This window comes from Rousettus aegyptiacus, unplaced genomic scaffold, assembly GCF_014176215.1.
Source record: "Rousettus aegyptiacus isolate mRouAeg1 unplaced genomic scaffold, mRouAeg1.p scaffold_m13_p_17, whole genome shotgun sequence".
Taxonomy (NCBI): domain Eukaryota; kingdom Metazoa; phylum Chordata; class Mammalia; order Chiroptera; family Pteropodidae; genus Rousettus; species Rousettus aegyptiacus.
This window is the reverse complement of record NW_023416292.1, coordinates 1,485,494-1,511,317: the sequence shown is the minus strand read 5'-3', so window position 1 is coordinate 1,511,317 and position 25,824 is coordinate 1,485,494. Positions and strand designations below refer to the sequence as shown.

General features: G+C 46.1%; 1 protein-coding gene and 1 pseudogene across 1 annotated transcript; one reads left to right on the top strand and one right to left on the bottom strand.

Annotated features, from left to right (window-relative positions):
- Nucleotides 1-6,316: 6,316 nt before the first annotated feature.
- Nucleotides 6,317-6,435, bottom strand: LOC118613038 (annotated as a pseudogene).
- A 6,272-nt stretch (nt 6,436-12,707) lies between these two features.
- FMOD (fibromodulin) lies at nt 12,708-24,427 on the top strand. The gene is made up of 3 exons (XM_016139696.2): nt 12,708-14,286; nt 16,933-17,920; nt 22,432-24,427. The coding sequence occupies exons 2-3, from the start codon at nt 16,942-16,944 to the stop codon at nt 22,581-22,583; spliced, it is 1,131 nt and encodes a 376-aa protein (XP_015995182.1). The 5' UTR covers nt 12,708-14,286; nt 16,933-16,941; the 3' UTR covers nt 22,584-24,427.
- Nucleotides 24,428-25,824: the final 1,397 nt, after the last annotated feature.

The following is a 25,824-nucleotide window of genomic DNA, read 5'->3' as shown; positions in this document are numbered from 1 at the left end:
ATTTTTAGTTTTGGCCTTTTCTTTTCCATTTAGAAGCCCCTTTAACATTTCTTGTAATGCCAGTTTTGTGGTGATGAACTCCTTTAGATTTTGTTTATCTGGGAAACTACATCGCTCTTTCAATCTGAATGATAACCTGGGTAGAGTATTCTTGGTTATAGGTCTTTTCTTTAATCAGTTGAATATATTATGTCATTGCCTTCTCACCTGCAAATTTTCTGCTGAAAAACCAGCTCATAGTCTTATGGGAGCTCCCTTGACATAACTAGCTGTTTTTCTTGCTGCTTTTAAGATTCTTTCTTTAACTTTTCACATTTTAATTGTGATGTGTCTTAGCATGCACCTCTTTGGGTTCATCTTGTTTAGGACTCTATCTACTGCCCGGAATTGGATATTTGTTTCTTTTACCAGGTTAGGAAACTTTTCAACCATTCTTTCTTCAAATAGGTTTTCTGTCCCCTTCTCTTTCTCTCCTCCTTCTGAGACTCCTATGATGTGAATGTTGGTATGCTAGATGTTTGTCCCAGAGGTTCCTTAAACTAACCTTGTTTTTAAATATTGTTTCTTTGTTTTTGCTGTTTTGATTGGGTAATTTCCACTACTTTATCTTACAGCTTGCTGACTCATTCTTTTGCATCATCTATTTTGATGTCGACTTCCTCTAGTCTGTTTTCTTCATTTCAGTGGTTGTATATTTCAGTTTGATTTTTTTAAAATTTTCTATCTCTTTTTTAAAGTTCTCACTGAGTTTATTTATTCTTCTCCAATGTTTGATGAGCATGTTTATAGTCATTGTTTTGAACTCTTTATCTGGTAGATTGCTTATTTCCATTTCATTTAGTTCTTTTTCTGGAGTTTTGTCCTGTTCTTTAATTTGAAACACATTCCTTTTTCTCCCTGTTTTGGCTGCCTCTTTGTATTTGTTTCTATGAATTAGGCAAAACAGCAACCTCTCCCAATCTTGAAGGAGTGACCTTGTGTAGGAGCTTCCCCTTTGTATACTACATGTACTGGGCATCTTTGGCAGGTCAGATGGAGCTGGAGTGGATGTGGGCCACAGGGAGACCCAGGACAAGCTGCACTGAGGTCACCTTGGCAGGCCACTTGAAGGTGGAGCAAATGTGGGCCAATGGGAGTCCTGAGAGATCATCTTGTTGAGTCCACCTTGACAGGCTGGTTGGCTATAGTTGAAGGGGCCTCAGACCAAGAGGAGTTTCAGGAGCAAGCTACACTGGAGCCCAGAGCTGTGGTTGGAGAGTGTCCAGGTCACAGTGAGTCTTGGGGGCAAGCTACAGAATTGATGCTTATCTGGGGCACACTGGGACAATGTTGGCTAGGTGGCTAGAGCACCTGGATTGTGCTCCTGCCCATGAGATCAAGGTGGAAGGGGAGGACAAAAAAATGGTGTTCTCTGGTGTCTCTGACACCAAAGAGACTTCCCATAGTTTTCCTTCCATTTGGCAGGTACTCTAGGGTTAGGTTAGTAAATGGATTTCCTTCATATATAGTCTAAGTGACTTTTAAACCACTGTCTTTTTCACTGTGCTGCAGGGCAGGCAAGCCGGCTTGTGGACCCTTCAGTGATCCCTCCCTATTGCAGGTGCATTAGGGGTGGGTTACTGTGGTCCCATCTCTCCATCTCTCCTTTGTTGCACAGAAGATGTTGAGTCAGCCCTCAGTTCTTCTTCAGGGAGAATTGCTGTGTCTGTAGGTGTAGATTCAGTGTGTTCGTGGGAGAAGGTGAGTTCAGCCTCTTCCTGCATCACTATCTTGGACTGGACTCCTGGGAACTTCTTATTAATACAGATTCTCTTTCTATACTCCAGACTAATTGAATTAGATATTCTGTAGATGGGGCCCAGCAATCTGTTTTAACAATGCTCCAGGTGATTCTGATGCACACAAAGTTTGTGAACCACTATTCCAGATGATCATGAGACAGATTCAAGTTTGGGAGCCATCGATCCAAGGGTTGTTCCAATATATTGATTCATGCTGTGGCTCTTTTGGGCACATCCAATGCAGCCCAAGTGATGGGGAGTAAACACTGGGACATCTTTAGTCTTCTCTAGGGGACAAGTCTGTTGAAAGGCAGAGGCTGCCATGGACAACTTCTCAAGGCTATTGCTATACCTGGCAGCAGTTTCTGCTGGCTGCTAGATGGCCAGCCAGCCAGCCAAAGACACTTCTGAAAGGTTCTATTCAAAGTTGTTAGATGAGCAAACACCATCACTTTTTCCTTTCCTCTGCACCTGGAGCTGTGATCAGAACTGTTGGCAGCTGTGGCTTTGAACCCAGGAAGTGGTCAAGCAAAAGAATATCAATCCTCACCTGTTGGGGAGCTGGAGCCCTGTGAAAGAAATGGCCAGCAGGTTTGGAAGAGAGAATGTCTCCCAGAAATAGGGCCAATTCCTTGAAGTGGGAAAACTAGTCCCTTGTCTGTATCCCTAGCACAGTATATACATTTGGAAGGTACCTGAATGGTGGGCTGTGCGGAACACTCACCAGATGGTCTCTGGGCATCTTTTGGTCTGAGAAAGACACATGGACAGGCCTACTACCCCCAGACAATCTAACAACAACATTAAAACCAAGTGAAAACTTACATCACAGCCTTGTAAGGACACTTTGAGGCTGGAGCTATGACTCTCTCTCTATAGCTGCAGAGAGAGAAGAGATTTGAATCTGTCCTGTCCTTCATGGCCCATATCATATGACCAAAGCAGGGCTCTGTGCTGAACTGGCCACTGCACAGAGAGAATTACATAGCTGTATATCCTGTCTTAGGGACCTAGCACTCTTAATCATCTCCACAAGGCAGTGTAAGTCCTGGTTTCTAGTTTCACCTACAGTTTATTTTCTTAATCTCCTATCCTTTGATTCACTTGGGACCAGGAATCAACCCTCTTATATTATATGAAATCATAAGGCCTTGACTGTGCTGAATTTAAAACCCAGAAAGATTGACATGCACTCCATCACCACTCAAATTCTAGGAAGCCATTTTTACCAGCAGTCACCTTCATGCTCTTACCAGCCTCCATTTCTTTATCTGCAAAAAGGAGATGACACCTTCAACCTCACAATGTCCTCTCACAATGTAGGGATTTTATAGAGTCTAATTTCCTACCTATTTTCTCCATTATGCTGGAGAAGCCAATACCCAGGACCACAAAATGGTAGAAGTGGGACCCAAGGCCAGTCTCTGTCTCTCCACCCAGCATTCCACTGTAGTTAGTTGAATTGTGTCCCCCAAAAGGATATGTCGAAGTCCTATTTTTGCAGATATAATCAAGTTAAAATGAAATCATAGTAGACTCGAGTAGTTTATAAATCCAATGACTCATGTCTTTATAAAAAGGGAGAGGGAGATTTAGAAACAGAGACGCACAAAATAGAAAGCCACGTAAACTCGAAGGCAAAGATGAGAGTTATGCAGCTATAAGCCAAAGAATGCCAAGGATTGCTGGGAGCCACTGCAAGGTGGGAAGAAGCAAAGAAGTATTCTCTCCTGGAGCCTTCAGAGGAAGTATGGCCCTGCCAATATCTTGATTTCAGACTTTTAGCTTCTAGAACCTGTGGGAGTATAAATTTCTGTTGTTTTAAGCCACCTAGTTTGTGGTAATTTGTTCCAGCAGCCTTAAGAAACTCATACTCCCATCTTCCCTCAAAACCCAGGGCATGGCTGCTGACCCCTCCTTGTCCGGCCTGGATCCAATCAGCAGTCTCTGCTCTCTTGTTCACTCTAAAATAAGATAATACTTTACACATGAATCATGCTTTACAGTTTACAAGGCATCAAAAATATCCAAGTTTTCATTCAATCCTCACAGCCACCCTGAGAGTTTAAAGTTTTGCTCACCCCATTTAATAAGTGTGGAAGCTGAGAGTTTAAATTGATTATCCTATGATATCATGACAAATAGCGGAAGAGCCAAGATCGAACCCAAATATTCTGACTCTTAAGCCAGGGTTCTTTCTCTTTGTACTGTATGATGATGATGATGATGATGATGATGATGATGATGGAATATAATAACACACATACAAAACACAATGTATGGCAATACCCACATAACCACTCTCTGGGTAAAGGACTAGAAGAATGCCCACCAACTCCCAGCCGTCCCTCTACCTATCACTCTCTCCTTCCTCCTCCCCAATGTGATACTGTCCTTTCCCAAGCCAGTGCTCTTTTCACTAGACCACACATTCCATTCTGACCTTTGTGTCAATGGAGGCTTCAATAAAAAGACAGAAATCCGTGTACTAGTTCCTCCTCTAGACTAAAGTTTAGGAGTTCCCTAAAGTCTCTATGGACTCCTCTTCACATTTCTCTTTAGCAAAAAAAAAAAAAAAAAAAAAAACAGAAACAAAAACAAAAAACCTCCTAACTGGCCTTGACATTTTCCAAACCAATAAAAGCTGGGAGTGGCTGGCACTTTTTTGAATCAGTAAAACCACAGACTTTCAATAAGAAGAGAGGGAGCAGGAGGGAAGAAGGATAGGCCCAAGGGCTGAGATTACGGGTAGATTAATAAAGAAACAAAGCGATAATCACCAAGGCTCTGAGGACAGCCTGTCTGACACTTCTCCCTCCTCTCATCAGAGATGCCTCTACTAAACTGGCCTAAGTCATGCCGCAGATAGGGGTAAAACACATGGATTCTAGGATCCTTCCAACCTGTTTGTGACCTCTCTCTTCTCCAGGAGTCTGTATTGCTGCTCTGGGTATTAAAGGTAGGGTGGGAACAGGGGAGAATTAGAGAATAAGGGCTAGTCAGAAAGCTCTAGCCAGGAATTTGAGCTGTCAATTCCCTCCTGACTTCTGGAAAGTCACTTACCTCCTCAGGGCTAAGGATCCAGCCCTCTGAAGCAAGGGCATGGGGTCAAGTCCCTGTGCAGTGATGGTGAGTTAACACTGATGAAAACATGAGATGCTCAGTTGGACTCCCAAATGAGAAGAGACAAGCAGATAGATCTTTCTATAATGGGCCACCTCCAGGTCACGCACACCCCTGAGCTGCTCCAGGAGGAGGTTCAGTGCAGCTACTTCTGCAGACGGGCTGCAAGGCAGGAAAACCAGGGGCTCTAGACGGGGTAACAGAAGGTAAGGGGAAGTGACAGCTCACCCAGCTGTCAGTTACAATCAATGTCACTCTACCTGCTGTCAGGGCTGCTGCTGTGTGGGCAAGGCCATAGGAGAAGGCAGGACAGTGCAGAGGGCTGGGAGAGCAGAGTGGAGGGGCTGCCTGCTCACTTGCCCTGTCTCTTCTCCTTGGGCCAGAGCAGGGCAAGTCCTTGAGCTCAAGGGTGGAAATTCATATGATTGGAGTTGTTTTCTGGGGAAAAGCTGTGGCCTGAGTTTCTGAAATCTGTCCCTGGAAAACAAACTTTATGGACTAGAAATTGGAAGCCCTCTATTTAGTTCCAATTCTACTATTCACAGTGTGCTTGAGTAAGTCTCTGCCACTCTCTGAGCCTGTTTCTGCGTCTGATAATAATAACATTTCTTAATTTGTTGAGCACATATTATGTGCTAGGTAATGAGCTAGATGCTTAATATGTGTTCTAACATCTGATCCTCACAGGGGTTCTTTGAGGATCAAATAAAAAATGTATTTCCTCAAAAAGTTAAACATAGTACTATCAATTAAACATAGAATTACCTACCATATGACCCAGCAATTCCACACTTAGGTGTATACCCAAAATAATTGAAAACAGATACTCAAATAAATACTTGTTCATGAATGTTCTTAGCAACACTACTCAATAGTCAAAGGTAGAAACAACTCAGAGTCCATCAATGGATGGATGGTTAAATAAATTGTGGTATATACATACAATGGAATATTATTTAGTCATAAAAAGCAATGAAGTCCTTTTACAGGCTACAATTTGGATGAAAATTGAAGATGTTATGCTAAGTGAAAGAAGCCAGACACAGAATCACATATCAAATGATTCCTTTAATATAAAATATTTAAACTAGGCAAATCCATAGAGATAGAAAGTAGATTAGTGGTTGCCAGGGATTAGGGGGAGGGGAGAATGAAGAATGATTAATAGGTTAGGAGCATACTTCTGGGGTGACAAAAATCTTTTGAAACAAGAAAATGGTGGTGGCTGTACAACATTGTGAATACATTAAATGACACTGAATTGTACACTTTAAATGGCTAATTGTATATTATGTGAATTTCCTATCTCTCTCTACACATACACACACACACATATATGGAAGTTTTTGCAATGTGTAAAATCACTGGTGTACATGACAACTGGCTAGCTCTCTTTTTTTTTCTTTTTTAAACACCTACAGCACCTGGTATTCCAAAATGGTCTCGCATCCTAGTACTAACCAGGCCTGACCCTGCTTAGCTTCCAAGATCAGACGAGATTGGGCTCATTCAGGGTGGCATGGTTGTAGACAACAACTGGCTAGCTTATTCCTCTAAAATGAAAAAGGCTAAGGGTGCTTGCCTGAACTTTCCTCTACATCATATTGCAGCCATGCTCCACACATATGGTTGGATTCAGCCTCCCTGATCAGTATTGTTGCATATGTTCTCCATGCAGATGCTGATGTGTCCTCAGTGGTACCCATCTCCTGTAGTAGGGAGTAATCAGTAAATATCATGTTTTCCCATTAGAATTGAGCCTCTTCGTGCATAGCAGTGCCCATAAGGGCTCATAGAAAGGTGAGATGGGCTCTGGAGATCAGAGCCTGCAGCAGGCCAGCCAAGTGGGAGAGTGCGGGGCAGCAGCCATAATACAACCACAGGCTGCGTTTGCCTTTAGCTAATGGATGAGGCATCTCACTTCCCTGGCTCCTCCTTCCACTCTAATCTTCAAGCACTTAAAGGATATTACTCTCTTTGGGGAGGGCCCCTGGACAGGCAGGAGCCAGGAAGGGAGTGGAGCCTATGGGGCTGCATGTGCACCACGTGGAAGGCCAGATGGTGGAATCGTCACTGCTCTGGGCACTGCAGCGGGAATTCAGGCTTCCTCTGCCACTTGGCTTGAGTACATTACTTTGCATGAAGATCCCAGTAGGCTGGGTGGACAGTGCAGTGTGTGTGTGGTGGGGAAAGAACAGTTTTGGGTTCCGTGGGCTCACCAGGAGAAGGCTTCTTTCTTAGTCTGCCAAGCAGGAGGGGCCACCAACTCTCCTCCATCCAACCCCCGTTCTAACTCCAGAACATAGCAGGGTTCAAGCAGTAGTACCCTGGTCTCTAACCTCTGGATGAACTGCCTTGCTGCTCCTGAGACCATACACCTAATGACCCCAGATGAGTGGAGCCAGGTGACTTCTCTGAATGGCAAAACTTGAAGAAGCGAGTTCATGCTGCTGGGCTCTTCTGCCCTGGGTGGCTTGGCCCTGCCAAAGGCCGTGCCAGCAGCACTGAATGTGCCTACTACCTGGTATCCAAGACCACTTAACTACTGGATGCTGAACGCCTTAGGTAATGGCTCTTCACTTTTCTCCTGGACCTAGGAAGTACTGAGACTCCAGGAGAAGCTGCTGACAGCCTGGAGGACTGTGCCTAACCTGATGACTGCCGTGTGGTTGGTCCTTCATTGGGGCACAGACAACAGTTTGAATGAGGTTTTGTAGCAAGGGAGAGGGGGCCATCCACCATAAGGCAGGCAAACTGCTCTTGCCCATCACCTTCTTCAGTGTGTATGGTTGCGCGTGTGCACATGAGCACACACACACACATCTATAAGAAGTAAGTGTCCATACTCTACAAAAGGGGGCATATACCGCAGAAGGGAAAAGAAAGTTGTCAGAAGGGGGTACTCTGTAGCTGGAGAGGCATCCAGTTTATAAAAGAAAAAAGAAACCACAACAAAATCTGACTTTCCTTTAGCTACAACCAACTGGTGTTCTCTTCCCATTCTCCTGCTATGTTAAATTAGAAGAGGGCCTCACACTGCCAAGGAGAGACACGAATTAGAGCATCAGCTTTGTGCCTGAACTCCAGTCACTTTTCCCGATGACATCCCCACATGGCTCAGCCTCCAAGGGGCCTCAGCCCCAGGCTGCAGACTCAGATCTCTAAGAACAGCAGCAAGACTAGGCCAGAACATCTCCTAGCTGCTGACCTTGTAATTCTTCATTCCCTTTCAGGTAATGACACTTGTTCACGTCAAATCCCACGAATTGGTGATGCCAACTCCTCTTCTCCAATAAACCCACAGCAGCCAACTAAAGACCAAGGCTTTCTAACTCAGGGGCCTCCTCCTGCTCCCCACCCCCATAATGGCTCTTCCCTTCCTCCCTTTCTCATCATGTCTGGGGTTCTCTTTCCTCCTGCTGAGGCAAGATGAGGGTGGTATGTGTGGCAGTTGTCAATTCGTTGCAATTGATCACACCTTTACCGAATACCCACAATGCCCAAGACATAGGTGCAGAGCTGGGGAAGCTGTTCCTTCAGCAATGCCAGCATAAACCAAGGCCAAAGTCAATGAAAGCTAGGCAAGAATACTGAAAAAGAGAGAAAGAATAAAAGAACATCTTCGCCTCTGTCCTCTTCAGGCTTGGTTCCCAGGGAAGCCTAGTTCTGAGGAAGGGCAGACTGGGGAAGGCAAGCCTGGGCCCCAGGTTGGGCGACGTCCCGCAATCCCAGACTCCAGGGTAGACACCCAGGAGCAGATCTGCAGCTGGGGCTTTCTGGGAGGGCTTTTTTCCAACTAATATTCCTAGGTGAGCACAGAAGATTTCTTTGGACAAGGTGTGTTGTGATATAGGTCTCAGGGTAAATGCCGAACGCCTCTGGCGCTGCCCTCATCTGCCATTGGCTAGCACTGCCTGAGAAGCCTGGGAAAACTCCAGTCTGTTCCCCTGAGGGACATCACTGACAGCATGGCTCCAGGTGACCCTCAGGCAGGTGATGCAGTCAAAAGAATCCTGTCTTTGGTTCCCACTTTACTTCATTCACTCATTAGTTCACTCGTTCATTCATTCATTTGCTCATTCATTCATTCATAGGTATGCCAAATATTGGGCTTGTATTTAAATCTTAGTTCACCTCTGTAAGCCTCAGTTTATCTGATGTGTTAAATGGAGATAATTGTAGGGGTGTTTTAGGTTTTATGAAGATTAGATAAAATTGTGTATGTGGAGGACCTAGCCTAGAGCCTTCAAAAATGTTAATACCCTTCTGTGCCCTTCTTCCAGTCCTCCAGAAAGAAGCCCCTTCCTCTTCTAATCCTGCACCCCACACCCCAGCTATCCCCTGGAACCAGAACACATTTGTTCCTGTTTTGTTGCTGTTTTGTTGAAGTTGGTGAAATGAGGAGCTGGAGGATGAGCAGGCAATGGATTAAGAGAGCGGGGCAGGTCTGAATGTAGCCAGACAGAAACACCTTAGGGGAGAAGTTTGAGAATTTCTTAGGAGGCTGGCTGCTGTCAGGGAGGTGGAGGAGGAAGCAAATGCTCCCACAAGGTGTGTCTCTCAAAGTGGTTGGAGGTCTAAGAAGTAGGAGGTAGGGGTAGGGAATTAATCTTTCTGTATCTTGATTGAAGATTAAAACAATTCCTATCCTTGCAAATTTCCTTAGAAATACAGCCTCATGGGGATTGGAAAAGGAATTTGTTTCTTCACAAAGTTTACCAAGCAGCCTGACTGGGAGCCATTCAGCAGTCTCCCCAGCAGGAAAGTTGTGGAAGAAGTAAGAGAGCCCTTCCTCCCCAATGCTACAGCAGCAGACATAGGGGGCTGGTCTGTGGGCTCCTGTCCTGGCTGACCCCATAGTGATCAAGATGCACAGCAGTAGCTCCCCCAGAGGTCCTGTCCCTCCATGGACCTCTATTTTAAAGATCATCATGCCCATCCTCCTCCTTTCAGATAGCACTCTCAAACCTGGCTTACACATGAAAATCACCAATGAATCAATAAAAAGATTCCAGGCCCCATTGGCAGAGATTTGATTTTATTTATTTGGAGTGGAACCTGGGCCTGGGTGTTTCCCCAAAGCTGCCCCAGTGGCTCTCATGCGTATCCAATGTTGAGAACCACAGAGGACTGACTATACTGTCAGTGTTCTACATCCTTTGGGCTTGCTAACTTCCAAGCTCTGTTTTTTTCCTACGAGTGTCAGGTATTTAGTCTGTGATTTTTTTTCCAAGCTGATGCCACCCACATTGCTACTAGAATCATCTCACCAACCTTCCCAGAAATTATCTTTTCTACCCCACCAATCAGTTCCTGGATGAACGCCCAAGATGAGAAAAGGAAGTGACACCTTGTAAGTGTGTCCCATGTGCCAAGTGCTGTGCTTGATACAACTGTTTTAAAGCTATCCAGTGAGATGACTATTAACCATTCCATTGTACACATAAGAAATCTGAGGACCAAGGAACTCAAGGAACATGCTCTAGATTTCTGGGATTCAAAAGCTCATTCCAGGCTCTTTCCAGGTCACCAATGACAATGCATTGCCTTTTCTAACTGGCCACATATTTCAAGGGCTTTTCTTATTTATTTTTTAATTGTTAAACTATTGCTTTACTCCAGCGACCATACAGAGTGAGCAGACAACAGAATAAACTTGAGTTCAAGGCGTCTCACACATTTTGGAATCATTGTCCCTGGTCTTCCCTGAACTCTAACTGAACTAAATCCAGGTGGTTAGACCTTTGGATGGCCCATTGGATATCATTAGTTCTTACTTTGAGGAATCGCCCCTGGCCATTCCCAATTAGGAACTAAGCTCTGTCCTCAGGCCAGGGGGATTCAGAACAGTACTATGGTTGAGTGGTATTCTTGTTCTACTCTCCTCCCACCCCGAGTCTGATTCCTAAACTCCTGTAGGGCACCTCCTCTTCTGAGCTGCTCTGTATTTGGCTCTTAGATTCTCACCTTTTCCATGACCTCCTGGGTAAATAAGATATTTCCTTATCTATTCCCCAAAGATATTTTCTAAGTCTGTAACACTGACCTTGAGGTCACCTCTCCTCTCCTTCTTTGGGTTATTTTTTTTTATAATTCCAGCCAATGAAAGTTCCACCTCTACCCTTGACTAGCTTATCTCTGATTGGTTTAAGTTACCAAAGTAATGTGCTACCCTTTAGTAATAGCAGCCTCTTCACATTTCATGTATTCAAGTAATGTTTAGAAATAGCCTAATGTATGCTAAGCAGTCAGCCAGCATTGTGCTGACCAATGGAGACACAGTGGCACTGCCTCTCACCTCAGGGAGCTTATAGGCTCCTAAATAACCAAAGGTGGCTGTCACACGTTGGAAAGCCACCACCTGTTAGTCTCCTTACTAGAAGCTTCTATTCTTTATCTTTAGTGCTTCTAATATCTTGTGGGGTCAGAGTTCTTGTCCCATTTTACAAATAAAATGTTGGGTCTCACTAATGCTAAAGGAATTAGCCCAAAGTTATGTAGACAACAATGATAGAGCTGGAATTTCAACATACATCCATGTCCCAAACCCATGCTTTTTCCTTTACCGTGGAGATTCTATATGGCATAGTGATTAGGAACCCAGATTCTAGAAGCAGACAGACTTAACTTTAAAATCTCAGCAACGTCACTTAATTGCTATGTAATCTTAAACAAATAGCTTTTCTGAACTTTGATTTCCGCATCTATAAAAATAAGATATGAAAACATCTATCTATAGGTTGTGGTGATAATCTCTGAAATGATAGCTGATATTTTAGAGCTAATATCCAGACCTGGCCTTACCTACAGCCAGGTAACCTTTGTGGCAGGTGCTAGCATCCTAGGAATTGGTCTGTCTTTACGTGGTTTCTCTCCAACATCCCCCAGCACAGTTTGAGAAAAACCCTAGTTCTTCGCTCATTTGCAGAACATAAGTGGATGTCCTGTACTGAGTCCCTGAATGGCCAAATCCTCCGGGATTCAGCTTTCAGGTTATCTCTTTTACCTTCTTCTTCATTTAGTTATCTTTTCCTGAACCAATATTTATTTCTCAACTCAAATACACTCATACTTTCTAGAAGGTGATCTTCTAGGATCTATTATGGCATCATCATGTTAACAATACCAAGCATGCAGTAAATACACAATAAAAATAAGAGATGCCAGTAAAAGAGAAAGGTTCTTCTCTGTCTTATTCTTATTTGAAAGAAATTCTGAAGCCCTTAATATATCTCCCAGAACTTGGAATTTGAGGTCTCCTTCCTATTGCATTTGAAAGAAAACAAGTCTTCACCCCAGCTCCAACATCTTCGTCTCATCTTTCTTGATAGAGGAAACTACCCATGGCAAGGACTTCTAATGACCCCTCCATGCCAAGGGAATAAGAAAAACAACTCTATTGGAAACTTTGGAACACCATTGTTGGGTTCCAGTATAGCCAAGATTTTCCATTAAAACATCACACTATTAAAAAATCCCTCTCTGTGTCAAGAGTTTTCAGGAAAGGTCAGCAGCAGGACCTGAATCGTATCACCACAATCATCTTTCTACTGACTTCTTTATATTCAATCAAGAAATCTGGGTAAATTTTCAGTCTTATCCTCCATCCCCTGGTTGTTTGGTATAAGAGGCTATGATATAAAAATAGGGGCTTTTGGGTAAGTAAGAAGTTGGTGAAACAGGAGCATCACTGTGTCTTTGTTGGTGAAAATTTAAATCAGAAGGCACTTGGTCCCTTCTAGACAGGATAGGTCCACTGTCAGAGGTAATCAACTTCAGCTTTTTGGGGTGGGGAGCATGTAGCAGTGGCCTGAACCCCTGGAAAGTCTAATGGGCCTAAAGGTCGGAGGGTTTTCCTGGCCTGGTTGGTGGTGGTTTCACCTGGCACTGGGTACTGAAGACAAGTAGCCTCTGTAGAGAGCCAAAAAATTCAATTTATTTCATAACTCTTTACTGATTACCTACTAAGCACCAAGCACTGTAGGCCCAGGTGAGAATGGGGGCTCTAGGGATTGGTAACATAGCCTTTCTCTTTAGTTTGCTTGCAGTCTAATGACTTGGTAGACACCTAAATGGCTCTCTCAGAAAGCATCAGTGTCCCAAATGAACCTCCTTCATATGTAGACTCCATCTTTCCAATGTCAGGAAATGAAGCTACCACCCACCTTGTTGCTCAAACTGAAAATTTAGAGTTCATCCTTGATTTCCCTAACTCTGCATATCACGGTCCATCTTCAAGACTGGTCAGTTTCCTGTCTAAAATTACATTAGCCTCTTCCACTGCACTAGGCCAATCTGCCATGAATGGGCCTGCTGCCACCCTTGCTTCACTCCCCCCCGCAGAGCAGTCTCTTCCATGTGCCTTTAGAAATCTGATTCAAATCCTGTTGCTTCTGCTGCTTAAAACGTGTTGTCTTTTACACATTTAGAATAAAAACTAAATTCATTCCATGGCCTAAAAATCCCTTCCTGGAGAAGTTCCTGTTTGCTTCTCCAACCTCATCTTCCCCTGGTTTAGGGTGTCTATGGCTGTAAAAGGGGTTCAGCAGAGATCACCTCTCCCACATAGTCAGCATCAGCGGTGTCCCAGGCCAGGTACCACACACAGTGCCTGTTTCTACCGCGCAAGGTGTTGAGAATCCTGACTGTTGTAAGGATTAAATGAAGGTGTATGATGCTGGTGCACAGCAAGCAATCAACACATGTTAGATCTAGTTCCTTCCTTTCCATTTGCTCCAACGGTGGGGTAGAGAAAGCTTGTGGCCTAGGTAAGTCTACATTGGTCAGAGAGAGAAATGGAGCCAGGGTCAGCTGTCCTGGGTCCTGCTCTCTTACACGCTAGCTTAATCATTTGTCTGTAGGGGGCGCTTGAACCAAGAAGGGTGAATATAAGGGGGGAGGGGGCGGGGACACAGGTCGTTGAAAGAGTTAATTAAGATGCCTCTTCCTAAATCCTGGCTTTCGCTATCCTGGCATCTGCCCTTGAGGGTTTAACGAGAAGTCCAGGCACTTTGTAAACCTGAACAAATAACTTCGAGGGCGCCACTAACTCATTCCGCAGAAAGCGACCCAGAGCTGCCAAGGCTTCAGGGAAGATAGTGAGTGGAAGGTGGTTTTTACTGGCTAGGGCAGACAGAAGGATTTTGCGCGGTTGAGTGTGAGCTCCGCCCCTGAAGCAGAGCTGAAAAAGCCTGGATCCGGGCTCTTCGGCCCCTCTCTTCACAATATTTGATTAGGAATTTGGGGGCGGGCGCCTAGTCTGGCACAGACTCGGACACTCTCAGTAGACACTCTCACTCCTGCTCTCTCTCACACACACTTTCTCCAATCCAAGGAGGCCAGACAGAGGGACGTGGTCACTCTCTGAAAAGTTCAACAGCAGGTAAGTGTAATAATTTCACTTCAGTTTTTGTGTCTTGTGGTTCCATAAAGAAGATGAAGGAAAGGGGCTAGGGAATAAGGAGAGAACAGCAAGAAGGAGTCATTCTTCACTGTCTCTGGGCCATGACCCCAGGATGCTAGAGAGGGCAAAGGGGGAGCAGTAAGAAGGGGTTCCAACATACTACCTTTGTCCTGCAGCTCCTTTCTGGTCGTTGGGGGGACCTCCAGTTCTCAGCCATGAAAGAGCAAAGGGCCAGGTACTAGGGGAGCTAGCTCTGCCCTACAGTATACTATTCATACATGCCACCATCCTAGCCCTGTGTCCCTGCAGTCTCTCTTACAGAGGAGCTGTGGAACCTAAATGCTGCTATGGGGAGGGGGGAGTTCTGTGTATTGTTTCTGAGTATGTGTATGTGTGCGTGTTGCTGGGGTGAAAGGGAGAGACTAAGAAGCATTAAGAATTGACCATGGCCAGGGAGTTGTGAAGTGGAAGTCCAGTCTAGGGTGGAGGTGGTTTCTGATGTGACCTCAATTCTGATAGGAGGGAGAGATGATTCTCTAGAGTGGCAAGATGAAAGGAAAATTGTAACTCCTGAGTAAGCCCTCCAACTCACAATGTGCCAGTCCTAGAAACTTTCCACCTCACAGAACTCTGAGCACAGGAGGGTCTCTAGCATTAGGGGGGAATTTAAGAGTATATGGCCCTGGAGCAAAATTGCTAAGAGATGGGGGTGGGGAAAGGAGAAGCATAACGTCCCCACCAAACTCAGTCAACAGGGCTCCTAAGGAGAGGTCAGAGTATGCAGGGTGGAAAGCTAAATCTTGAAGAGGAAGGTGGCTTTTGCCTGCCAAAATGCCCAGTCTGGAAGGAGAAATGGAGACAGAGGCTCACTGTGCCAGCTTCCAGACAGCCACCTTGGTCCTGCAGCAGGCCAGGGCTGTGCATGGAAAAATATGCTGTTGGCAGTGGGCTGTTCCACCAGTCTTCTCTCCTGTCCAGAGCCAGGGCCCAGCCGGCGTGCCCATGCACTGGGCCATTGGATCAGCTTCTCAGCAACACTGTGAACTCTTTGTTTGAGGCCTCGGGCTGCCTGAGAAGAAGCCAGGGGCGCCTCTCCTCTGCAGCCTAGAGACTGATGGGAGTCGAAGGGAGCCACTTTCCAGGGACAGAGAAGTCTGGGAGTGGTGATAGTGAGAAATTGACAAGATTGTCATAGTCAGGATCCTTCCCAACAGTCCATGGGATTTGATGTTGGCTTTTAGACTCCTTTCTTTCTCCTGTCCACAGTTGCCAACCCCAGCAAGGCCCAACAGCAGCATGTGGGATATATGAGACTTTTCTGGACGAAGAAAGTTTCTAAGGTTTTCCCACCCAAGGGTGACACTCACACCTCTGGATGACGCCCATTGCTCATAGGGGATATGCAGTGCCTTGGCTGTAGGTATTCAGAGTAAGGTGCCTAGGCCTGATATGCTACTCTCCAGTCCCTCATCTTCTATACCTTCAGCTGCCCTCTCAGATGACACCAAGCCCACATTTCTCTTCAGGCTTGCCTGTCTCATCTCACTGCATTTAAGCTCAAAGGCAACAGGCTGATGGCAGTGTGGAGGCCTCAACAGGGAGCCTGGTAATCCAAACGTCATCACAGGAAGCTTGAGATGGGAGAGGGGGATGCCAGAATCCCATTATTAAGCCATATTCCCTTGGGCACACTTGAGAGTCTTCAATTCCTGTTCCCTTTTTTGGTGTTCCTCATTCATTTCTCTCTTGGCCCCATGTGGCTCTTACATAATATCCATGGTGGAGTATGCAGAGTGCTGACACTTTACTGGACACCAGAGAGGACAGCCAAGTGGACTGACTCAGACTCTATGCACTCAACCGCTCTAGAAGATAAGCGCCATACCTAGGTGCCAGTGTCCTCAGTCTGGAGGGGATCTATAACTGTTATATGAAAACCCTGTGCCTGCAAAGTTCATGTGTAGCCACAAACTGCTAATCCATGAGTTGTCTTACCCAGCAAACTGTTCTAGATGCTAGCACTTTGGAGGGCAGCCCGAGCCTTGCGGTGGCTGCAGAGGGACCACACCCCTCTCCAAAGACTCAAAACCAGAGACCAAAAAATCTTTCAGAAGTAGTTCAGATCTTCCCCTTTGTGGTTTCAAGCCACTTCTAGAGGTTTCCCAGAGACATGGCTTTTTCCTTGGACTCTTGGAAAATATTATTTCCCTGGGGAGTCCCACCTGGACATGAATTCTGGCCTGAAGAGCACCCCACCCTCATTCCACAGGGATTGCTATGGGGTCTCCAGCTGCCGCATCAGAATCTTCAGGCTCCAGTGGACCTACCCCTCTACAAAATGCAATGACCCCCATTCAAGTTTCTTTTAATCTCAAAGACTGCTTCTGTGACTTTATGACCAGGAGAAAGTACGCTTAGCTCCCCTCAGATAGCCAAGGTCCACCTGGACCAAGTGTGCAGAGCTGGCCCTGGAAGGAGGCACAGAAGAAGTGAGAATAAGTCTCCTGCTCTCAGACGTTTGGTGCTAAGTCAGATCTGCACAGCTCGAAGCCTAAGGCTCACTCATTCTGCCTCTCTAGAGTTTCACTCATGCCTGCTTGTTCTGTTCTCTCTCCCTTCCTGCAGAGAGACAAAATGCAGTGGACCTCCATCCTGCTGCTGGCAGGGCTCTGCTCCTTCTCCCAGGCCCAGTATGACGAAGACCCCCACTGGTGGTTCCACTACCTCCGCAGCCAGCAGTCCACCTACTATGACCCCTATGAGCCTTACCCTTATGAGCCCTATGAGCCTTACCCTTATGGGGTGGAGGAAGGTCCAGCCTATGCTTACGGCTCTCTACCCCCACCAGATCCCCGTGACTGTCCCCAGGAGTGCGACTGCCCACCTAACTTTCCCACAGCCATGTACTGTGACAACCGCAACCTCAAATACCTGCCCTTCGTCCCCTCCCGCATGAAGTATGTCTACTTCCAGAACAACCAGATATCCTCCATCCAGGAAGGTGTCTTTGATAATGCCACGGGGCTGCTCTGGATCGCTCTCCATAACAACCAGATCACTAGTGATAAAGTGGGCAGGAAGGTCTTCTCTAAGCTGAGGCACCTGGAGCGGCTGTACCTGGACCACAACAACCTGACCAGGATGCCTGGCCCGCTGCCTCGATCCCTGAGGGAGCTCCATCTCGACCACAACCAGATCTCACGGGTCCCCAACAATGCTCTGGAGGGGCTGGAGAACCTCACAGCCTTGTACCTCCAACACAATGAAATCCAGGAAGTGGGTAGTGCGATGAGGAGCCTTCGGTCATTGATCTTGCTGGACTTGAGTTACAACCACCTTCGGAAGGTGCCTGATGGACTGCCCTCAGCCCTTGAGCAACTGTACCTGGAGCACAACAATGTCTACTCCATGCCCGACAGCTACTTCCGGGGGTCACCAAAGCTGCTGTATGTGCGGTTGTCCCACAACAGTCTCACCAACAATGGCCTGGCCTCTAACACTTTCAATTCCAGCAGCCTCCTTGAGCTTGACCTCTCCTACAATCAGCTGCAGAAGATCCCCCCAGTCAACACCAACCTGGAGAACCTCTACCTCCAAGGCAATAGGATCAATGGTGAGAATTTGACAAATGGGCATGGGGAGTGGCTGTTGATTTCATTGGAAAGATACTATTCTAAGTGCTAGTGGCAACAGAAAAAAAATAGCAGTGGTGTAACCAAAGAGCACAAATGAAGCAACCTGAAAACCTAGCCTTATGCTTACACTAAATGGCAGTGTTAAGAAAACTCAGTGGGGAGTGGGTTGATTTGGAAGAAGACTTCTGAGAAGAGGTAAGTTTCATTCTAGGTCTTGAGAGATAATTGGGCATGAGCTGGAGGAACTCAGGACTAACCCATTCTGGGAAGAGGAATTGCTACAAAGGAAGCAGCCACTGAACTGCCCTCAGCTAGTAGGGGACAGCCAGGAAATTCATATGTCTGAGAGGAAGGAGTCATGTATTGAGGAGCAGTGAGAGATGATTTTGGAAAGGTTTGGGAGCGGGCACTTCATGGAGAGGGGGATTCGAGTTGAACTTCTAGGGTCCATCCTGGGAGGAAGGTGGGCTAAGAAACCAAAGCATCTGCACCTCCTCACTGACCCAGAAGAGGATGAGCTCTCTGTTCTCACATGATCTACCCCCGCCACTACAGCCCAGTCTTGTGTTTTGGTGTATATTTGTTTTTCAAACATAACAGCTGGTGGACAAGAATGTGCAGCCTCTCAGAGCTGAATGCAGTACTTGTTCCAGTAAGTTCTCCCTGGCATACAAGGAGCTCCTGGAGGTAGGGCAGAGATCCCTCTAGGGTGACATGAGCCTGACCACCACAAAGCCCTGGAATGGTGGGCAAGGACACCAGGCTTCTTGTTTTCCAAGCACTTCCCTGCAGATACCTAAAGGAACCAAAAGAGCTGCCTCTCTGCCTCTAGGAACTAAAATACTTATTTCAAACTGGATTGTCTAGTTGCTTTTCAGCTCCCGCTCAGAATCTTGTGTTCAGAATGTGTTTGCATTACTCTGGAGACTCTGATGTCTTAATCCCAGCTGGAAGGTCCTACACCAGCATTTAACCTCACTTTCTTGTTAGCAAAATCCTCCTCTCCCTGGGGAAAGGAGGACTCATAAATGACCACTTACAAAACACTTTGAAGTGGAACCTGCTGAAAGTTAACAGCACCAATAGGGACTGAGTCCTCACCCTGTCCCTCTCAATCCTTTTTCTCCCTGTGCTCAGGGAATAAATCAGAACATCCGAAAGCACTTCGGATTTTCTCACATCCCTACCCCAATACTCTCCAAAAAAGGGTATTTCTCATTTCCCCACTCTTCCCAGCATCTCATTATTCTTTGGCAAGATGTTAATGAGCTGGACAGCCAGCCCTTTGAGTGAGAGCGGCACCAGTCCCAGAGGTTGACAGTGGGGTGAGAAAGGTGAAGAGGTGTCTGGTCCTCCAGGTTGAAGTGAGTACAGTGCAAACTGTTTTGTCTTTAAAGCCTTTCTTTCTTTGGGGCTTTTCTTTTTACGAGGAGGGGGCCAGTTCTCAAAGGGTTTGACATTTACCCATAGGTGCCCATCATCCCACCAGAAGTCACTACTACTTACTTGCCACACACTCTAAGTCCAAGAGGACTGTCACATCAGAAATGCCCTAGTGTATGCTGTGCTTCATTAGAGTTTGACCCTGAGAATGTGACAGGAAAGAGCAGCTGTCATGGGAGAGAACCTATTAATTGTTGCCTAACTACACAATTAGAGAAACTTGGAGTGGGAATGGCTCCATCACAGCAACTGTCACCACCCTGTCTTCGTTCGAAACCACATCTGCTGCTCACATCTGAGGTAGTCCACCTCCTCCAAAAGCTCTGCTGAAGAAAGAATTACTTCAGTCAAGTGTCTCAAGGTCGTGCAAGAAAGTTTTCCCTTAAGTCAAACAACCAAAAAATCTTCAGTGTCTGCTCCAAATCCCTTATCATGCAATTTAAACCAAATCCTCTTTATCTAGGCATCAGTCTCTCTCCTAGTCTTCTCTTTAGGCAACATAATACCAATTTCTTATTTTTCTAAATTGGAAAGTTCAGGTCTGAGCACATAAATGAAAAATTAATGCATGATTACTATTATTATTCAATTTTCTTATTGCCACTTTGAAGTTGACAGGCATAATTTTATTTTATTTTACTTTTTGCATTGCAAAGCTGAGGAAACTGAGACACAGAGAAGGAAAAGCAGTCTCTCCAGGTCACCTGAACTGTGTAGTGTAGCACCCTGAACAAACCTGCTTTCAACGTCCAAGCGTCTCTGGCTGAGAACATGAGGAGCACTTCTCTGATTCAGACCATCATCAGAAAAGACAGGAACCCCTCTCCTAGGGTGAACGAAAGGGAGGTCGCCCTGTACATCCAGTCAGAGACGGGGTAGGAATGGTAAAGGTGGGATCAAAGTAACCCTCTGAGAGAGGATCCAAAAGGACAGGAGCTAAAGGGTGTGCAGGGGAAAAGGCCCATTCTCTCCCTCCCCTTCCTTCTTCCATTAGCATCTCCCTTAGTTTTTCCAGCTTGGCAACAGCAAAGGAACACAGCTAGGAATGTTATTCAGTAGCTTTGAGATCCAGTGGAGCAGGGCGGGTACGCCAGGAGGAATTTGGAAAGACTTATGTCAGTATTTAATCTGGGCTGGAAAGTGTCCTCAGAATCTCCAAACAGAAGCCTTGTCTATTCATGGGCTTGGGGAAGACACACAGGAGGGCTCACAGGGCCCAACATGTGGATAGAATCTACATACACACCATGTGTCCAGCAGCCCCCAGGTACTCCCGTATTTATATATGCAGAGTTGGGGGTCAGGATTTGAGTAAATAGTCTGGGGCTCCCGGCAGGAGTAGAGAATCTATCATGGGACCTCTAGCACTCCCAAATAGGGTTGGGGCATACGCTGGGCCACTTTACTTCTCCCCAGCCCACCTCACTCCATCCTTTTTATACAGACACCATAGACCCAGCTCCTGACCTTCATTCTGCCCCCAACGGGCCCACCTAGAGGTTATTCGATCTATTCCCTGGTAACAGAAAGGAAACATCTGAAAGCACTTTGGATTTTCTCACATTCCCTACCCTAATACTCTCCAAAAAAGGGTATTTCTCATTTCCTCACTCTTCCCAGCATCCCATTATTCTTTGAGGCTGGATTTTCTATCACATTTGTAGTACAAGTTAATGCTGCGGCCTCACCCCATTTCTCAGTTCTTAATAGAGGGTGAAAACCATCGATAGTGGTAATTTAAAAACGTGTTCTTCATCAGCTTAAGCTCTTTAATACTGTCTTCCTTGCTACCTTCATTTTCATCCCCCATAACCTCTCCCTCCACGACGCCCTCCAAGGTTGCCTCTGGGAAGACATAAAGCCTTCCTCCCACTCCCGCTGCCCAGCCCCTGGCCACCAGGGCAAGCTGAGGAGCACCTCCGATAAATGCAAAAGCAAGCCCCACTCTGGGCCTGCCCACATGTTATGGCTATTGAGATGTGCTGTGATCTTACCCTTAAGACCCGATGGGGACTGTCTGTCATACAAGTGACCTTCCTGAAGGAGCTGAAGAGGCCTCAGAGCTTTTCAGTAGTAACTTTTGTTATTCCTGCTGGAATTTTATCTGTGTTCTTGATAATATCTTTTCAAGTTCCTTACACAGTAGACTTAAGACAGAAGTGGTTGATTTGTTTAAGAGGCAATTTGAAGAAGAGGGTGAAAGGCAGCAGAATGATTTATGTTAAAACCAAACAATTATCCTACCTACTAGGATTGTGTGGTTTGGGGAGAAACCTTCAAAATGGACGAAATTCTTTAGAGTTTTGTTGTTGTTTTTGGAGATTTTTTTCAAAAGAGGTAAACCATAATCATATAAAATGCAGGAGGCAGAGGGAATTACATACTTGACTTTTGAGGTCCATAGTAGGCCCATCCGTCTGTGAATTCATTTCCATCTCCTTGAATTTCAGAGCCTCGCTCAGTTGCTCCTCTGACAGTACTTGGAATGGAGACCTATAACCCCTCAAAGCTCTGGCACTCAGAGACACCTGTCTCTGCCCAGGTGTTCTCGATTTAATTTCCTGCCACTTTCTCTATCTGCAGGGTCAGGAATATTCCAGATTTAAGTCTGTCCATTTTTCTAGTCTTTTTTCTCAAAGCAATTCAGCAAAGCTCTCCCTCTCCAAAAGCAATCAAGTTACTTCAAAGCTGCTAGTGAGGGTCTTTAATTACCTTGTGCTTCCTTCCGCTGCACACAGAGGGAAGAGATCAGGTCTGGTGGAAGAACACTCAAAGATGCTACAGGGTCTACAGAGTACCATCCAGGCTCGCTGGGTAGGCGGCGGAGCGGCGGAGCAGCAGAGGCTCCACTCTGTCCCTTGTTTTGCCCCTAGTGGTGCAAGTCAGTGTGACTCCGATCCTGGAAAATGCCTGCCCCACCCACCCAAGTTCCAGCCCTTGGAACAAAGTATTTAGAAAGTTTCAGAGAGGCTGTCCAGCCTTGCTGTGGATCCGGGTCCCCGATTCTGGCTCCCCTCACCCACCACCGCCCCTCTTGTCTCCACAGAGTTCTCCATCAGCAGCTTCTGCACGGTGGTGGATGTAGTGAACTTCTCAAAGCTACAGGTGCTGCGCCTGGACGGGAACGAGATCCAGCGCAGCGCAATGCCGGCGGACGCGCCCCTCTGCCTGCGCCTGGCCAGCCTCATCGAGATCTGAGCAGCCCTCGCACTGGGTGCGGGGCCTAGAGCCCCCATGCCCCATTACATTTGGCTTGATGGTTTGGTTTGGCTTTTGCGGGAAGGTCTAGGACCGACCATGTGACAGAACTCCACAGGCTCCCCCCTGTAATCTTTCCTGTAGGCAGGGTCAGGTGGGATGAGGGGACAGGGAGCCTATGGCTGAGGGACAAGACCCAAATTCTCTTTTCCAGGACAGAGATGGCAGCAGAGACAGTAATCCCCTTAAGTTCTTTCCCAAGATCTAGTGTCCTGAACTTTAGAAGTTGCTTGGCCATAGCACATAACCAACTTTCCCAAAACTCCAGACTCTGCAAGCGACGTGGGACAGTTCTCCCGCATGCCAGCCTGGTCATGCAGTTCCTCTGGGCTCACAGTCACTGCTCCTCAGAATATACCTCTTGCCCAACTGCCCCCTCCTAAGTCCACCTCATCTACTCATCTTGTTCCACAAACATCTCTTCTATGCCTTAGGCAGAGGCAGAAGACCCCAAGGCATGTGGGCATCTGCGTGTGCAGAGAACCTTCGCTTGTATCTGAGGTTGGAAGGACATCAAGAGTCACCTTTGCACCTCCCTAACCTCGCTCACTGAAACCCACCAGACTGGAGGTTGCCAATATCATGACGACATTCAGGGCCTGATGAGGGAATAGACGATCAATCTTGGGCTTAGAGAAATGTGTGGAGCTATACTTTAGCAGCTGGGCAGTTCTTTGAAGGTGTCTCAGACTTCACAAGAGGGAAGTCCAGACTGAATTGGCTGGACTGAGGAGGCAGCCCCAATCATTCCATTCTTGCCTAGCAGTCTGCACTGCCAAAAGTTCCCTATTTGGGTCTCTATCTTCAAAGGTGGAGACTATGTGGTTCTCAAAGCATGAGGAAGATAGTTTGTCCTCTCCTCTTCTCCAAGCAGGAAAGTCTAAATCCTGATGGGAGAGGCAGACACCCATCAGCCCTGGACTTGCCCGCTAGCCCAAAGGAGGAGGCTGTAGTTTGTCTGTATTCATTTGTCCCAAGGCCACGGTTAATAGTACCAGCTCTGGCTAGAGATGCTCACTGGGTTCGTGAAGCCCAGCAGGCCGCCAACTCCTGCCTGAGCTGAGCATAAAACCCTCTGCTTTCATATCCCTGAGCTACATCCTCATTACTTAAGATGACTGTCACATTATAGCTTAGCTAGAGAGCATTGAGTTCTTCTGTTTCTGAAAGGTAATGTTGCCTGGGGCCTAACCCTCCTTCTCTTTGGGGGATCACGAGGATGGAGCCGCCGGAGCAGCTGGGGCAGAGACTGCTGGAGGAGAGCTGGCCCTTGTCTGGCCCCTGCCAAGATGGCATTATGTCCCTCATCCTGTGTGTGCTTTAAAGTGGCTTCCCTAAGAAGCAAAGCGGGGATCTTTGGTCTATGTTCTTGGCTCCAAACCCTGAAATCCACAAAAGCCAAACCAGCTCATTTCAACAAAAGAGCTCTGATGTGAGGGGCAAGACTGCTCCCTGCCCCAGGGCTCTTCAGAAAGCATCTGCATGTGAACACCATCATGCCTCCATAAAGGATCCTTATTACAGGAAAAGCATGAGTGGTGGCTAACCTGACCAATAAAGTTATTTTACAATTGCATCTACAAGAATGGAGTCATTAAAAGGCAGTCACAGAAAAGTTACTTTTATGAGATCTAGTGGGGTCGCATGGGCCTCAGACAGGAAGAACTCATTTTCTCATCTGTTCTGCTCGGGCAGATGTTTTTAAATATCATCTGTAGCTAAGGGGTTTTTGAAAATCATCTCATTAGCGTACTTTGTGCATTGGAAGTTCTTTAAGTCTAACTTCATCTGGCTACACATTTCTTTCCATTTGGTCCCCTAGAGACAAAGAAGAAAGGGTTTTTTTTTTTTTCAATCATTCTAACATTTTCTCCTTCAACCATCCTCCTAGGTCAAACCAGTCATTCTGGGTCTTGGCTGGTCCTGTCTTAACCTCTCCTGCCCTCTAGTGGCAAATGTGCAGAACCTGGGCAAGCTGAACATTGCAAAGTCCACCTGGGCCTGGAAAAGGAAAACAAGCCTTCAGTCTCCCATCTTTTCTTTCATTCATCCTCTCCATACACATTTTTCAAAAGCCTTTTAATGCCAGATGTTGCATTAGGTGTTTAGCAAATGTTATAGAAGTTAAGAGGGCAGACTAGGCTTGTGCTTTCAGAACAATCTATTTTCTAATAGAGAAATAACTGGTATTTGTTGAACACTAATATATTCTGTGAAGTTCTGTACCAAGAATGTTATAAATGTTGTAACTTCATCTGAAGCCAGAGTAAAATAATTTGATTATAAATCTCTGGAACAAGAGTTAGGCAGGAATGTGAGTGTGTAAAAGATCAGAAGGAAACCATGACTTTACACACAGTCCTCTGCAAGGACAGTATGTTCAGTACATCATGAAGGAGGTGGAGACATGGACATACAGGCAGGTTTCCAGCCAAGATAAAAGGAAGAATCCTCTGCCTCTAAGTTTTGCTTCTTAACAGCTCCCAAGAACATCCCAACCAAGACAGAACAGGGGCAAGAATCAAAGCCAGCCCCAGCTCTGCTGCAAGTTTGCCCTCCTTTTTAAATCTGGTGCTTCTCAAGAGCACTGACTACCCATCAGGCTCCAGGCTCTGTTGGCTCTTTCCCTTTAGGAACCATTCGATCAGTACTTATTATGTGCTAGGTGCTTTCCTTATGTTACTTCATTAGCATTTCTAACCATTCTCTATGCTAGAGGTACTGTGATTTTCACTATTTTACAGATGAGGAAACTGAGGCACAAAAGGCTGAGACCATCCAGGAAGGAAGCATTATGGCCAGGATCTGACCCCAGGCCATCTATGTCCCCACCTGTCAATCTTGCTAAACTGTTTCTACTGTGCGACCCTGGAGAGCCCTGTGTTACCAGTGTAAGTAGGACCGCTGGAGTATGGAGACGCTTGGCGGTAGTGGAGGGAGGCCATCTGACTTTATTTTTGTGTACCTAAATTTATTCTGCAAGCATTCACAGTCCCTTTATGAATTTTCCAATTCAAATTCACTCTTCATCAATAAGTGTTTACTGAGCATCCTTAGGCAGAACTGGGGATACTGCAGAGAACAAAAACAAACATCCCCTGCCCTTGAGAGCTTTATGGTCTAGTGCAGTGACGAACAATGAACAGCAACAACAACAATAACAAAATCACTCCAGGGAGTG